Here is a 17,593-nt window from a genome sequence, read left to right as displayed (position 1 = left end):
GCAACTATAATCATTTGAATCTAACGGGGGCAGCCTGTCGCCTAGTAGCTAAGTTGCTTGACTGGGACCCAGGAGGTTGGTGGTTTCAAAACCGAGTCTATAATTACAGTAGAGGCTGCACACCCAAACTCAATATAATTCTTAATTAGTATATAATACTACTACTTCTACTACTACATGATCCACTATGGCTCGAAACAACTACAACATTTATCCACAATGGTTTTAAATGCCCTTAAGCAAGGTCCTTAACACTACATTGCCCCAGGGGGGATTGGCCCCTGCTTAAGCAAATCAACTGTAAGCTAAATAACTGAAATGTAATAGAATGTTCTATTAGATTTCACTCAATCCTTGACAAAGCACGCTTCATTCTACAGCTTGAGATCTTGTTGAGCTCCTAATTAGTATACAGTCAAGTGCCTAATTACAGGAAACGTAAAGGAAACCTACAGGATGGCGGATCTCCAGGAACAGGGTTGTTTTCCACCATCTTAGAAGATGACCCTAAAAGGGAAACTGTCTTGGTAGGGTGAATAATATAACTAGATGCAGGCATTTAATTTGTCTCATCTTTAGTCTCTGGCTTGCCTGCTGCATTTCCTCTTTGTGTGGAAACTGAGGTGAGCTAAATAGATCTTGTGGCTTCTGCTGAGGCAGAGTAATCAGAATGGAGCTGAACACAGTGTCCTTTCTGCTCTGTAAGTAGAAGAACTTTAATAATGCGATTTCAAACAATAATTATTTGTTGACATGTAAGAATGATGATTAAAAGGCATAATATGTAGTAGGTGGGACAAAAATGGCTATGTTGTGAAAACCTGAATACATTCATAATACAGTGTATAGTTGTGACTGCTTTCTTTTGAATTTAATTTCACTGAACAATATTGTGAAATTGTGTTTACAATTACATTTCTGAAAATGTGCAACATGTATTTTTAAACTTGACTGTCTCTTGTGTCTGAACAATCGACTCTAACATTAACTGGTGTGAGTTTGTCAATTTAAAATATTGCATGAAAAATGTAGGGAGTGAAACTATCGAGACCATTTAGCTACTCAAAAATGGACAGTGTATTGTTTCATTAAAATGTGTGTTTTCAATATGAAAATAATAAAATCATTTAATGTCAACTTTTATTCAACCTGGAACAGGCATGGAAATTGCTTTCTCTCTGTTTCAGATGCAACAGCATTGCTGTTTTTTGGTGAACAGACAGGTACAGATATTACATCTATGCGTTGGCAGGGACAGAACTACCATTCATTTGTTTTGTGGAAAACACACAGCAATTATAAACCAGAATTTAAAAATATCATGGGAACTTTACAAAACACATGTTTTCTGAGAGACAGGAAGGGTTACAATATAAGGAATGCAAGTAATGAGGAAAATGATACAGTTAAGAAAGTTTTGCATTTAGAAAATGCTATGTAGTTAAATTGAATTTAGAATCTGTATTTTCATTGATACTATGTATTAAAGCAAACTGTTCATTGTTAAACACTTGTTTCATTCTGTTATAACTTGTTCAGCTGCACAGTCCAGTCCGGGGGTTCTTCTGACTGCTAATCCTCCATGGTCAGCTGTGTTCCCAGGAGAGACGATTACTCTCACCTGTCAGGTTATTGGATCTGAGGGGTGGACATTTTACTGGATCAGACACAGACAGGGGGGCCTAGCACAACTTCCAGGCTCCAGTGGTGATGGCTCTGTGCTGGTTCTGCATGCTGTGAACGAGAGAGAGAGTGGAATGTATCAGTGTGTAGCTGCAAAAGGGAAAGACCAAGTTTCCAGTAACTTCCATAACATAACAGCATCTGGTAAGTTGTGTAATTGAAAACTAGTCCCCTCAACTAGAATTTCATGTTTTTATTTTTTGCTTCATAATACATTATGAAATGAAATTATGAAACAAAATCCATTCTGTATTCCCATGTGCATTTCAGCTACTCGTCCTCAGGCTGTCATAGTCACAGATCCCCCAGCCTCAGTGATGTTCAGAGGAGAAACCGTTACCTTGACTTGTGACATCAGGAAAGGGTCTGGCTGGAGATATTCATGGATGAGAAAAACCAAGAGAACATTGGAGAGTCTCAGTGCCCATAGTACCGAAAGCCAACAAAGGCACATCCTGCACTCTGTAAAAGAGTCAGACAGTGGAGAGTACTTCTGTCAGGGTGAACGAGGACAAAATCCTGTTATACAGTCTGTCTCTGGATCACTTGTGTTAAATGTGTCTGGTGAGTTTTCCTCCTAGATATTTTCTCCTGTCTTTAACCATATGATCTTGTATGTGATGAAGCCTATCTATATTTATAAATGCTAAGAAATTAAGACTAAGCACATGTTTACTTTCATCAGGGGGAAAGCCAAAGCCTGTTATTACCCAGACTTCCCCCAGCGGAGAGATGTACACAGGAGAGAATGTCACCCTGAACTGTGGGTTTAAGGGAGATCCTGCTGGCTGGGAGTATTTCTGGTACAAAGACAGGCGGAGAATATAGCTCTGCCCAACACTGAAAGCAGCAGGTCTGAAGGGTCCAGTTACACCATCAGCCCTGCTGCTCTGGCCCACAGTGGAGAGTACTGGTGTAGAGCTGCAAGAGGAAGAGACCCTTTTTACTCAGACTACAGTGATCCTCTGACTTTACAAATATCTGGTGAGAACTATTACATGAGAAGAATGTGGCTTTGATTGATGTGCTTTAATAATGAAAAAACAAATCTCACCAATGTGAAGAGGAATTCCATTATTTCAGTATCATGTGGGATTGAAACACAACAGTAACTTTCTGCTGTTAATCAGTAATGTAAGGCTTAGTGGATTACAGACTCAATTGATGATATTGGTTTTGACATATAACACATTGAGTTGGATGATAAGCATTATGTGATCTTGCAGCTCAGCCTCAGGCAGTAGTGACCCTGGATAATGGATGGCTGGGGATCTACATCACTGAAGGCAGTCTAACAATGAGGTGTGAGCTTCAGGGAACCTCAGCCAACTGGAACTACATATGGTACAGAGACGGAGCACAGATCTCACTAAACCAGACTGGGGAGAGGCACACAGTGGGATTTTGGAATGGCTCCTATGATGGTGAATACAAATGTCAAGGAAAAAGGACGGACAGAGCGTACTACTCTCTCATCAGTGCAGGCTTCATGACAACTAATATTCGTAAGTTGAATTAATAATTAAGACCACAGACAAGTAAAAAGTGAAATCCAGTGAAATAGCCATTGTACCCTAATGTATAACACAACTGGCTTCATGCAAGAACATTTTTTAAATCTTATCATACATTCCTATTTCTTTTTTCATACGAAGGACTCGTAAACAGTCCACGAACATATATATTTTTAAACATTTGTGGCAAGAAATTAGCAATGCAGTTGCTGAATGATTAATATTTGATCTGCAATGCATAGTTTTAAAGTTTGAGCCAAGGTTCTGCACTGCAAGCCTCTCCAGAGGAAATGAATGGAATGCGTATTTACATGATTCGTAGGACAGGTCGTGACCACTCGTAAATGTTGTTTCTACAGAACAAAAAATACAAATCTGTTTGTACGAGTGGTTCTTGCATGAGGCCCATTGTCACTATTAATGAGATGTGTTAGATTGCATTATTTTTGTTTTTAATCCCAATCCGTATCTGAATGACTGTATATTTTGACAATTAAGGCCCACAATAAAAGGGGAAACACAATCTCTTACAAAATCATTCATGTCCCTTCTTGATCATATAACTTTATACTGATGTATTTGCCCCAAAGAGATAGGTGTCAGGACTATTCAGTGCTCTGCGCATCCCCTCTTTGTAAAGATAACACTACTGCCCCTCTTATGTAGTGTTTCAGGAGATTGGTGATCATACAGTATGGGGAGGATCACTGACTAAAATCCTTCAGACCTTTTGCTCTGTGCTTGTTGCCTGCTCTTGCTGATCTTTATCAGGGCTATGAACAATTTTGGATGGCACTATACTGTACATGAATACACAAGGCTGATTTTGTAATCCTGTATTGGTACAGGATTGGAATCTAGTTTTAATGTTTTGAAAACATTAAAAAGATGATATTATGTCTCATTACATCTTCCTGTTCTACCTCCACTGCAGGGCTGTACTTTATTGTGGGTGTTTCTGGTTCAGTCATCATTTTCATAAGCCTGGTGGTGCTGGCAGTCAAATGCTTTAAGAAATACAGGAAATCAGGTGTGTAGTAGTACTCTTTTACCACAGCTATACATTAGGCTATGCACTTTAACAATGTATTAATGTATCAGCATTGCAAGTAAAACTGAACATTTTGTATAGAAATGTAAATATATGCACAATGAATTGAATAAGGTATGTTCCTTTTTTTTTTTTTTTACATTTTCAGATTACGGACCAACATTTTATTTAAAAAATCTATGGTGTCTAAGACTTTTGCGCAGTACTGTATTTCTGGAAATAATTGAATAAAAAAGAATGGAAATCTTTTATAAATTATTATATTAATGAATAGAAATAACTTCATGAATTAATTGTACGTACATATATATTTCTATATCACCAGATTTATTAATTCACATTTTTTAGATTATTTTATTTATTTCAGTATTACATTTATTATATCTATTAACACATTTATGTATTCTTATATATATATAAATATATATTGTTGGACTCTCTATGGCCCATCAGGGAGTCACACTTTTGTGTGTCATTGTTTATCATTGCTGGTGTGTCCTTGTTTATAATTGCTGGTGTGTCATTGTTTATCATTGCTGGTGTGTCATTGTTTATCATTGCAGGTGTGTCATTGTTTATTATTGCTGGTGTGTCATTGTTTATCATTGCTGGTGTGTCCTTGTTTATCATTGCTGGTGTGTCCTTGTTTATCATTGCTGGTGTGTCATTGTTTATCATTGCTGGTGTGTCATGATTTATCTTTGCAATTTCAGAAGTTCAAATCAAAAATCAGCTTGATGGGGAGAAGTTTTACTCCAGGTTAAATGGATGTTACATAAATGCAGGTGAGAATAGATTGTTCTGTTCCTGTTACACTGCGGGCCAAGTGTTTGTTGAATTATTTTTTTCCTCTCTTCTCCAGATCATGGATTACCAACTGCTGTGTATGAGGAAATACCCCTTACTACAGAAATTGAAGGTGAAAATTCAAATTCCACACCTGGGATTGACAAATTACCTTGGCACTGAACTAAAAACCATGATATTTTCACACATGTTGTCTTTATTTATACATTACTCTATTGAGATCATATGTTCTTCCAATGTTTTCCCTCAACCGCTCTGATTTATTGGCAATAGGTTCTGAAGCAGTCATCGGCCAGCATGGTTTCTACTCAGCTGTTCCGTTAACACCATTAAACCAAGGTAAGTTTAAAATGAACGGTGATTAATTCAGTGATTTTTCATAATCATTCTCTGTGATTGTATAGATTGATTTCTTATATTATTCTTGCATGAGAGTTGTTAATCTTATTAGTTAAAGTGCTGTGACTGATATTACGTTACTGATCAGGCATTTTTTTTTAAATATTGGCATAATCCTTGCATGCACTGTGATTGCAGGTCCTGTTCTATAAGTGGACACGGGAATCCATATTCACTCAGTCTTACCTTCATATGTGAGGGAATATACTATATCATACTATATGTATATCCCACTATGTCATACTATATTTTTAGATAGCTTATATAATTTAAGGTCACCATGTTGCCCATTAAATAATGATATGCTGTTGCATCACTCTATTCATTTCCTATTCTGAAGCAGTCTCCAGAACTGACTTGATGATAATGTATTAAATAATTAAAGGTACAAAAGGTCGCTCCCACTGTACGTGGCATGTTTCTAGAATTCTCTTCCCACTTCTTTGCTGTGCGTCAGCTGACAAGTGACCATCCAACAGCCCGGTGTGCTCAGTTCTGCTCTGACAGGCTCCCACACATTGGTTTCTCTGAGCTTAATTACCCCTGATGGTTTTTAGCTGTGTGAGCTCTATATTAAGGTCTCTGTTGCCTAGGCTCTGTGTAAGCAGCTCCGAGCCATTTGCTGCAGAGCAGCAGTGTTGGGGGTGTCCGAATCTGCAGAAGTTACCGTGTGGATCTGCGAGATTTGGCCACAGTTTTGTGGGTTCTCTTAGCAAGACATATTCTTAGCTCTGTGTTAGGTTTTTTTTTTGAGACAGTCTGTCTAAATCCACAGAAGAACTGTGGCTAGTTCTCCAAGATGTTTGGAACAACCTACCTGCCGAGTTCCTTCAAAAACTGCGCAAGTATAGCAAGAAGAATTGAGGCTGTTTTGAAGGCAAAGGGTGGTCACATCAAATATTGATTTGATTTAGATTTTTCTTCTGTTCATTCACTTATTCTGTTCATGCATTTTGTTAATTGATAAAAAATAAACTATTAACATTTCTATTTTTAAAAGCATTCTTATTTTCCAGCTTTTTTCTACACGTGCCTAAAACCTTTGCAGAGTACTATATATATGTATGTGTATGTGTATGTGTATGTGTATGTGTATGTGTATGTGTATGTGTATGTGTATGTGTATGTGTTCCCATTTCCAAAGCAGAACTAGATATATATTGGTTTGGCCTTGGACTCAATACTGAAAGCTCTCTTTTAGCTCCCTGCACTAAGGAAGCAATTGAACACACATGACTAATCAGAAACACGTGAAGTCATTTGTTCCAAACATTATGGTGTCCTGAAATGGGAGGGACTACATATGTAAAACAAGAGCTGTAATTCCTGGTGAAACTAAAATAAAAATACCTTTTTAAAGTAGCTGAGAATGTGAATTGAACCACAGGTGAATTGTTTGATGACAAATCTAAAATTGTGGGGTACAGAGCCAAATGTACATTACGGAGCTCACTGTATATTTTACAGTTTTTACAGCGTCTCAATATGATTTGGATAGTGTATGTGGATGTTATGTGGAAAATTAAACTAGTGGAATGTGTTTTGATGAATATACTATATATTCAATTCAAATTCAAAGATATGTTGAAAGCCATAGATGAAATCAGAAAGTTTGTAAACAAAGGTCGCTAAGATACCGTGCCGGGTGGCCACTCGCGAGTAATGTTATTTAAAAATCGACTGAACCAGAGCTGTGTAGAAACCGTTAGCTAGTTAACTATGTAAGTAAACGAAACCCGAACTTCTAATTGTATTGCTTATGTCCTTAACAAATGCTATTGGCAGCTAACGTTAGTTAATATAAACACCAGACGCTCATCGGCGGCTGTACATGACCTGTACAGACCTCGGTTATGACACAGAAAACACTGCCTGCTATTCACATTCCTCAACCTTATCTACCCGGAACTAAGTTTTAACAGACATATTTCCCCCACAAACTTTGCATATCAGAAAATAACCACAAAAAATTACCACAAATTATTATTTATAGGCAACAGGCAATGTCTTCTATAGAATTGGCATATAGGCTAAAGCGTAATCTCTGATTGTTGTACAAAGAAAGTGTAATAACCATGATCAAGATGAGTTTGCTTATTGAGTAAATTGCATTTCATCACTGAAAATGCTTTAATATGCAATCACTTTCCCCAATGGACTCAATCTCAATTTCCCAAGATGTAAAATCCAGCTATGCCAGTTTGACTAACTTGAAAATTGAGCTGGTCAAGCTGGTCATGAAGATGGTCTAGCTGCGCATTAACTTATAAACCAATTAGTGCTGGTAGCTTGTCAGCCGTTTCAAAACATAGCTTCAGCTGCTCAAACCATTTCAAGCTGGGAGCTGGTCTGAACTGGTCACCCAGCTAAACTGGTCTGAACTGGTCTGGTAAGTATCCATTGGACACTGTCTAAGTCTAAGGAGATGAAGGAGGAGTGGGGCGGGCAGATCTCAGTGCTTGGGGAGAGAGCCAAACTGCCCATTACTCGTCTGAACTGGTCAACCAGCTACCAGCTGTTTCAAAACTTAGCTTGACTTTTTAAAATGTAGACCCAGCTCTTTGTGAGAGGATGACAGACCTTCTCAGACCTCAGGCACCAGTGTGGCTGCACGTCCAATACCTTTACTGGTGTGGACTTTGCATTGTATGTCTTTCTTCAAGTAGTTTGTTTATATATTATGTTTATATATGAAGTCAAAAATCTTGAAGTGAAAGATTAATCTTTAATTGTTAATATTCATTTTCTTTTGAAGTTTCTTTTCATAGAATAGATGCATTTTGTAATCCCTTTTCAGAAGCCATTAAAGGCTGTTCGGAGAAAATAAGATTCAAGATTACTTGTATCACTGGCCTAAGTCATTTCTGGTTCTTAAACCTTTCTGTCTGAAAGCTTGTTTGTGGGTGGGGTGACATTGGCTCAGGCGGTAAGAGCGGTCATCTGGCAGTCAGAGGGTTGCTGCTTCAATCCTCTGCCGTGGGTGTGTTGCAGTGTCCCTGAGCAAGACTCCCGATGAGCTGATTGGTGCATTGCATGGCAGCCAATCGCCGTTGGTGTTCGAATGGATGAATGAGAGGCATCAATTGTAAAGTGCTCTTGAAAAAAGTGTGATATAAATGCAGTTCATTTACCATTTTAATGCCTCAGAATGCAGAACAGGAGGGCCAGAGCATCACTCTGCTTTTACAAACCAGGGGAAAGCCCTGCGGTGTTTCACATTAACTATCTGTTGTGTGCTGTCTGACCCTCATCAACAGCGGCTCTTTAATCACATATTATTTGGGTTGGAAGGCTAAGAACCCCTTCAGCGATTGTGAGCTAAAGCAGTATAATTCTGAAAGAAATAGGCCCTGAATGGGGAAGTGAGAGAAACAACAGGGAACAGTGCCGGGTGGGTAAAGGCTGCAGACACAGGAACGTCATTGTGTGAAGGCTTGTACCACTATAGCCCATAGCTTTGAGTGCAGTCCAACAGGAAACTGTGAGGTTCATTTTCTTAAGGGCTGAAACTTGTTTTGCCAGGGGTACAGTTCAGTTTTTGAAAATCGTAAATCATACAGTGTGAGCAATAATTATTTGATCCCTTGCTGATTTTGTAGGTTTGCCCACTTGGAACTGTGTAGAATTGTGTCACCCAGTGCAAGGAACCTCAGCGTGGTGATGGACAGCAGACTGTCCCTTTCCGAGAACATTGCGGCGGTGACCCGGTCTTGCCGGTTCTTCCTATACAACATACGGAGAATCCGCCCCTTTCTCACCCCCTATTCGACCCAGCTCCTGGTCCAAGCGATGGTCCTGTCCCGCCTGGACTACTGCAATTCCCTCTTGGCTGGCCTCCCAGCGTCCGCCATCAGACCCCTCCAACTCATCCAGAATGCAGCAGCTCGTCTGGTCTTCAACCTTCCCAAATACTCACACGTCACCCCCCTGCTTACTTCCCTCCACTGGCTGCCTGTCATGGCTCGCATCAAATTCAAAACATTGGTGCTAGCCTTCCAAGCAGTTAAAGGGTCTTCCCCAGCTTATCTACAAAAAATCATCAGACCCTACACCCCTGCCAGACCTCTTCGTTCAGCCTCCACAGGCCGCTTGGCACCTCCCCCTCTCCGAACCTCCACCTCACGCTCACGACTACTGTCTGTTCTGGCTCCACGGTGGTGGAACGAACTCCCCGTTGAGGTCAGAACTGTACAATCTCTCCCCACCTTCAAGCGCAAGCTGAAGACACACCTCTTCAAGCAGCACCTCTCCCCATCCCTCCCTACCTCCCTGTGAACCTTAATTGTTGTCTCTGTGACTCTGTATTTTTAGTTGGCTAGTGTTTGGATATTTAACTTTGGTCACTTTTGCTCCGTTTTTCTTTGTTCAAAAAAAATTAATTAATTGGCCCTCGTCCTTATCTTTGTTGTACAGGTAGCAGTTGAAATTGTACTTCCCTCTAGGGTCTTTCAGCGAACTTATCCCTGGTTATGGGTATGCACTTTGTTGTACGTCACTCTGGGTAAGAGCGTCTGCCAAATGCCAATAATGTAATGTAATGTAATGTCTGCTGTGCATTACCTGTTAACGGCCATCAGAAAAGACAAATCTTGTTTGAAATTAATTGAAAATCAGCGGTTTAACACCAGTAATGTATTTGAGGAACCTGTTGGCTACAATTGCTGTTTGAAGATTTGATGCCCAGATAGGATGCAGCTCTTTTACCCAAGAAAATGGTAAGAATATTGGCTTTATAAACAGCTTTTATATAAAGGTATGGGACTGGAAACAATCCAGATTGCCACCTTTAATGAGCAAGTGACTTCATGTGATGCAGAAATGTAATATTAATAAATGGTAATTTGGTAGAAAATAAGGAGTCAGATAATTGCACGCTTTTAATATTCACAGTTGCCTTCGCTCTTGTCTCTTGTCCCAATGTGTCTAGTCTGACAGACACATTTGAGCAGGAGCAGGAGGAGCTAAACCATAACAAAGAATGATGAGAGGACCAGGTTGGACCAGTGGTCTCCAACCCTGGTCCTGGAGAGCAACGGGGTCTGCTGGTTTTCATTGTTACTCTGCATAGAGACGGCCTGTAGCATTTCTCTTCCTCCAAACACAGCGAGTCGAATTGATGCCAAATATTTTGGTCTCATCTGACCACATCACCTTCTCCCAAGCCTCCTCTGGATCATCCAGGTGTTCTTTGGCAAACTTCAGACGGGGCTGTACATGTGCCTTCTTCAGCAGAGGAACCTTGGGCGCGCAGCAGGATTTTAATCCTTCATGGTGTAGTGTGTTACTGATGGTTCTCTTCGTGAATGTGGTCCCAACTGCCTTCAGGTCATTAACAAGCTCCTCCTGTGTAGTACTGGGCTGATCCCTGACCTTTCTCACGATCATTGGTATCCCACTAGGCAAGATCTTGCGTGGAGCCCCAGACTGAGGGAGATTGGCGGTGACTTTGTGTTTCTTCCATTTTCTAATAATTGCTCCAACAGTTGTTAACTTCTCACCAAGCTGCTTGCTTATTTTCTTGTAGCCCATCCCAGCCTTGTGCAGGTCTACAATTTTGTCCCTGATGTCCTTAGACAGCTCCTTTGTCTTGGCCATGGTGGAAACGTTGGAATCTGAATGATTGTGTGGACAGGTGTCTTTTATACAGCTACATAACGATGTAACAAGTTGACACAGGTGTTTTGGGTAATGAGTTGAGATTAGGAGTGCTTCTTAATGGAAAACTAACTGGTCTGTGGGAGCCAGAATTATTGCTGATTGGTAGGGGATCAAATACTTATTTCATGCAAAAATACGATAATACATTTATAAAATGTATATGATGTTGTTATTGTGGATTAGTTTGTGATATTCTGTCTCTCAATGTTAAAATGTACCTATGATTAAAATTCTACACAGTTCCATTCTTTGTAAATGGGCAAACCTACAAAATCAGCAAGGGATCAAATAATTATTGCTCCCACTGTATATGAGCGTCATTGATGGTTGCTTCAAAACGTAGCTGCCCACGGTCTGGTCAGTTTTTTTGAGTTTCTTCCTCTTTATTTGTTTAAACTGGAAGAAACAGCCTGAGGTCTATAAATACAGCAATGACAAAGGGAGGGGGGAATTGTATGTTTTGCCATCAGCAGTGACACCAGCTAGTCCAGTAATCTTGTTGCTGGTAATGTTTACAGAGGTAGCCTACAACACACATTAAAATCTAACTAAACATACAGTAGGCCTGCTTACCCTACTGTATGGTGGGAAATAACTTTGTAACAAAACTAATTTAGTGGAATTGAAGATAACAAGTCCCCCCAAATCTTTGAGTCAAACTCTTAAGTTGGAAATTGCATTGTTCAAACTTCCTGGGGGGAGGACCCTGAGAACCACATTGAGGTGATTCTTAAAGCAGTATGCAGTGAACTGCAGCAAGCTTCAAGCTGTTTTTCTTATCAATGTTTTTATGCCAGCAATATGCAAACTCATAACATTGATGGTTAACTCTCTCATGCTAATGTCAGGCTATGCATATGATTAGATTACCCACATATTCTTCATATAAAATTAATATACACATACGACCTCTAGAGACATGGATTTGCTGTACATGGAGAAACATGTATTTTATTGATTTAAAGCACAAATACCTGACTCTTTTTTCATTGATCAAAACAACATTGTTTATACACAGGACTCATTTGAGCTGGGTTTCAAAGTCCAATGTGTGTTTATCCAGTATGGAAGAAATGACATCAAAGGTATTTGCACGACAGCGACAGCATGCTAAATTTCTACATTCAATTGAAATACTCATCTGAGAAAAAAGATGAATAACATCTTTCATTATATCAAGGTACATAAACTTGTTTTGAAAATGAAAAAGTGGGAGCACATATAGTATGGCAAAAATATGAAACAATATGTAGTTAATATTGTTACACTGTCTACCCTCCAGTAACAGAAGTTTCCCAAGACCCGAGCTGGAAATTCATGCAAAAGCGAATTGAACGCTATGTTTTCAAATTACAATATTTAGAATCGAATGAATACAAGATATTACATTTAGCTCTCAAGCCCCTATGATGCACATAATTATATACGTTCTAGCAGATCTACTTTTAATAAGTGATACATATGTCTTGTAATATTTAGCAAAGCTAGAAAAAACCTCATACCACACTGTGTGGTCAGGCATCTGCAGTTTGTTCTGCCATTTCCTCTTCACTGTGCACCATGTCCTGGCCTGACTCTCTTCTCTGGAAGGTGAGACAGACTATGACTGACGGAAAGAGGAGGACTTCCACAGCCACACAGATGCGAACAACATTCTCCACAGCATGGTGAACTGAGGGACCAAAAAACAAAGAAGTCACGGCCTGAAAGATGTCAAGGGCTACCGTAATGCAAACTGGATGCATTTCACAACTTTTCAACAGATTTTAGTCTGCATGGACATGCATTTCATGTACAATATTGTAACACAGATTATTGTTGCTATTTTGTGACTCCGTTACTGTATATATCATCGGAGTCAACAAAATGATTATAGGTTGACCAGCTGCCAGTTACAACTGAGACCAGGTTTTTGAAAAAAATGAAACGAATGAATCTCAAATGGATACTCATATTGCAAATTCAGCCTCATGTCTTTGCATACAGTGCCATCTAAACTGGTTCACATCGCTCATAAAGCAGAGCAAAGGCTGTATAAATAAAACCAGTCCATACGTATTTGGGCAGTTCTCTTCTTTGGCCTCTACTTTGGCACACTGGATTTGAAATGAAACACTGAAGTTAAAGTTCAGACTGTCAGCTTTAATTTGAGGTTATGTTCATCCTGAAATTGAGTACAATTGATGAGTCCTTGTCCCAAACTTTATGGACATCAAGATGACGTTGCGTAGATCGTTTTTCTCGAGATTGGGTAAAATACAATTCCCATATGAGCTTAAAGTGAAACTAATAAAGAAATTCAGTCTAACATTTCTCATTTCTATCTTACATCTTTAAAAAAACAGGTCAACTAATAAGAATAAGTGAAACATGATTTAAATTGATTTAACCCTTCACTTGTCTATGGTCTTAATTATGAATTCAACATACTATTATTGGTTGGTATGAAGCCTGCACTGATAGAACAGTAGTACTCTCTATCCGTCCTGTTTCCTTGACACCTATATTCACCATCATAGGAGCCATTCCAAAATCCCACTGTGTGCCTCTCCCCAGTGTGGTTTAGTGAGATCTGTGCTCCGTCTCTGTACCATATGGAGTTCCAGTTGGCTGAGGTTCCCTGAAGCTCACACATCATTGTTAGACTGCCTTCAGTGATGTAGATCCCCAGCCATCCATTATCCAGGGTCACAACTGCCTGAGGCTGAGCTGCAAGATCCCATAATGCTTATCTAGCTCAACATGTTATATATGAAAACCAATATCCTTAATTGAGTCTGAAATCCACTAACCTTATGTGACAAGGCGAGCTAGACTCGCTGTTGTCCCTAATAGTGCAGTAATTGAGGTGGGGGGAGTGGCACCGGCAGGATCTCACCTGTTGAACCAATTTCTTTTTAATGTTTTTCCTTTCTCTCCCTTAGATCTCTCTGATCGATTTCCTGTTTCCTGTTTCGTCCTCTTCTCTCATGTCTGCCTGCCTTACCACGAGAGGTAAGAAAACATCTATTGTTTCCCCCCTGATAATATTGCCTGGGTTAAGAACACAGCAGACTAACGCAATGCTCTGGTTGCAGCTTGCTGTCCTTTGTCTGCTGGGTAATTTGTCGGGATTTAGCTGTGTCCCCTGATTTCGGTAGGTGGGCTATATTTTTATAGCTGTAATTACTTTGCATTCATCGACAGTAACGTTACATTCTCTTCTAATTCATTCATTAAGATGCGTCTGTTTGCGGAGTCTCCTCCGAAACACGGAAGTAACAACTCACGCAGCTTAGAATTCCACGGATTGTTTGGTAATGTACCGTTTCGCTGTATGTATGTTCCGATTGGATTTTAACTATAAAATACCAGATAAACAGTGACTCTTTCTTCACTTTGTAGGTGCAACAGTCACTGCTGTTTTGCCTGTTTGAAGTTTGTTTGGTTGCGCTTGTTAGGCAGGCAGAACCCTGTCGGGCACGTTCGCTAGTGTCCTGTGTTGCACGGCCATAAACTAGTTGTTGGCCGGACGACCTCAGGTGCCTGCGCGCGTAGCGGCTGGTGCGCGTGGTGTGTAGCTTATATTACACCTCCGTGCCTTGAGTCTTCTTGGCTCATATTTACCCCTCTCTCCTGTGTACATCTCTCCGCTGGGGGTATTCTGGGTAATAACAGGCTTTGACTTTCCCCCTGATGAAAGTAAAAGTAAATATGTGCTTAGTCTTAATCTCTTAGCAGTTATAAATATAGATAGGATTCATCCACATACAAGATCATATGGTTAAAGACAAGAAAATCTCCAGGAGAAAATCTCACCAGACACATTTAACACAAGTGATCCAGGGAAAGACTGGATAACAGGGTTTTGTCCTCGTTCACCCTGACAGAAGTACTCTCCACTGTCTGACTCTCTCAGTGAGTGCAGGATGTGCCTTTGTTTGCTTTCAGTGCTGTGGGCAGTGAGATGCTCTAATGTTCTCTTGGTTTTTCTCATCCATGAATATCTCCAGCCAGACCTTTTGCTGATGTCACAAGTCAAGGTAACGGTTTCTCCTGTGAACATCACTGAGGCTGGGGGATCTGTGACTACAACAGCCTGAGGACGAGTAGCTGAAATGCAGATGGGAATACAGAATTAATTTTGTTTCATTATTTAATTTCATATTTTTTTTATGAAGCCAAAAATAAAAACATGAAACACTAGTTGAGGGGACTAGTTTTCATTACACAATTTACCAGATGCTGTTATGTTATGGAAGTTACTGAAAGCTTGGTCTTTCCCTTTTGCAACTACACACTGATACATTCCACTCTCTCTCTCTTTCACAGCATCCAGGACCAACACAGAGCCTGGAAGTTGTGTTAGGCCCCCCTGTCTGTGTCTGATCCAGTGAAATGTCCACCCCTCAGATCCAATATCCTGACAGGTGAGAGTAATCGTCTCTCCTGGGAACACAGCTGACCATGGAGGATTAGCAGTCAGATGAACCCCCGGACTGGACTGTGCAGCTGAACAAAGTTATAACAGAATGAAACAAGTGTTTAACAATGACCAGTTTGCTTTAATACATAGTATCAATGAAAATACACATTCTAAATTCAATTTAACTACATAACATTTTCTAAATGCAAAACTTTCCTCAATGTATCATTTTCCTCATTACTTGCATTCCTTATATTGTAGCACTTCCAGTCAACCAGAAAGCATGTGTTTTGTAAAGCTCCCTTAATATTTTTAAATTCTGGATTATAATGACTGTGTGTGTTCCACAAAGCAAATGCATGGTAATTATGTCCTGACCAAAGCATGGATTGAAAGAGTGTAATATCTATACCTGTCTGTTCACCCAAAAACAGCAATGCTGCTGCATCTGAAACCGAGAGAAAGCAATTTCCATGTCTGTTCCAGTGTGAATAAAAGTTGACATGAAATTAGTTCATTATTTTCTTATTGAAAACACAAATACATTTTTATTGAGTGGATTTTCATGAAACAGAACATTTTCCATTTTTGAATAGCTAAGTGTTCTTGATAGTTTCACTCCCTATATTTTAAATTGATTAACTCCAAATGGTGGAGAATGATCCAAATGTTTGAGTATGATTGGTCAGACACAAGAGACAGTTATAAATTTGAAAATACATGTAAAAGAAAAAAAAAAAATATATATAAACAATGCAATTCTTTTACAATATTGTTTAGTGAAATTAAATAAAAATGAAAGCAGTCACGAATATACACTGTGTGACTCTTGTCCAAAGCAATATTATGAATGTATTCCGGTTTTCCATAACAAAGCTGTTTTTGTAATGTCCCACATACTACATATTAAGCCTTTTTATCATCATTCTCATTTCATCATAACAAATCATTATTGCTTGAATTCGCATTATTAAAGTTCTTCTGCTTACAAAGTAGAAAGGACACTGTGTGCAGCTCACTCTGCCTCAGCAGAGGCCAGGAGGTCTATTTAGATCACCTCAGTTTCCACACAAAGAGGAAATGCAGCAGGCAAGATGAGACAAATACAATGCCTGCATCCAATGATGGTTTTCTGAGGTCTGTCTGCAAGAAGGTGCAAGTATACTTAGAAGAATTCATGCTGGTTTGAAGGCAAAGGGTGGTCACACCAAATATTGATTTGATTTAGATATTCAGCATTTTGTTGCATTTTCTTTCACACCTGCCTAAAACCTTTGCACAGAACCGTATGTATAGTGGGCAGGCTGGCAATGCACAAAAAAGTAATTTGCAATAAATTTTGCAAGGGCACGGTTTGTCAGTGGCAATCTGAGGATCTCTCTCTCTCTCTCTCTCTCTCTCTCTCTCTCTCTCTCTCTCTCTCTCCCTCTCTCACCATTATTCTCAATAAATAAAATTAATGAACAATATACACTTGAGCACTGTTTGGGAAACATTTTTTCTTTATTACACCAATTTGCAATTATCTAATCAGCCAATTGTGTGGCAGCAATGTAATGTATACAATCACATAGCTATGGGTCAGGAGCTTCAGTTAATGTTCACATCAACCATCAGAATGGGGAAAAAATTTGACCGTGGAATGATTGTTGGTTGTAGATTGGTCTCAGAAACTGCTGATCTCCTGGGATTTTCATGCACACTAACTAGATTTTGCAAAAAACAAAAAACATCCAATGAACAGCAGTTATGTTACGTTCCCTGCTAGGGACAGGAAACTATAACAAATTACGAAATAAAGCAAGGGCAAGAAAACGGCAGACAACGGAGGATAACTTTAAAAAATCATCAATTTATTATAATTACAAAAAAACATAAGTATTCAAAACGAAAGATCAAAAAGAAGCCGGAAGGCCGCAACGAAGCCACCCAATTTTCCAGGCCTCGCTCCGAGCCTCTCACTCTGAGAATGGCAGGAGAGGCTGGGCGAGGGCGAGGGCGAGCCCGAAGCGTGGCGTGTCGTGTCGTGTCAGCTGCGACGAAGCCAAAAACCGGAAACGAAGTTCCCCCCCAAAG

General features: G+C 39.6%; 1 protein-coding gene and 1 long non-coding RNA gene across 2 annotated transcripts in view; both read left to right on the top strand.

Annotated features, from left to right (window-relative positions):
• Positions 1-593: 593 nt before the first annotated feature.
• The window catches only part of LOC133138660 (Fc receptor-like protein 5), a 48,099-nt gene continuing 31,099 nt past the window's right edge, over positions 594-17,593 (top strand). Inside the window, exons 1-6 of the mRNA XM_061257595.1 lie at positions 594-701; positions 1,188-1,223; positions 1,540-1,827; positions 1,954-2,247; positions 2,369-2,498; positions 15,505-15,521. Coding sequence (XP_061113579.1) covers positions 671-701; positions 1,188-1,223; positions 1,540-1,827; positions 1,954-2,247; positions 2,369-2,498; positions 15,505-15,521 — 796 coding nt within the window. The 5' untranslated portion in view covers positions 594-670. The remainder of the gene's footprint in view (positions 702-1,187; positions 1,224-1,539; positions 1,828-1,953; positions 2,248-2,368; positions 2,499-15,504; positions 15,522-17,593) is intronic.
• Positions 2,916-5,863, top strand: LOC133139295 (uncharacterized). Its single transcript, XR_009709804.1, has 5 exons — positions 2,916-3,188; positions 4,132-4,227; positions 4,962-5,167; positions 5,329-5,394; positions 5,593-5,863. It is a non-coding gene; the product is annotated as an uncharacterized LOC133139295 (long non-coding RNA).

The sequence above is a fragment of the Conger conger genome, chromosome 10 (genome assembly GCF_963514075.1).
Source record: "Conger conger chromosome 10, fConCon1.1, whole genome shotgun sequence".
NCBI classification, from domain to species: Eukaryota; Metazoa; Chordata; class Actinopteri; order Anguilliformes; family Congridae; genus Conger; species Conger conger.
This window is presented reverse-complemented; position numbering and strand designations above follow the sequence as displayed.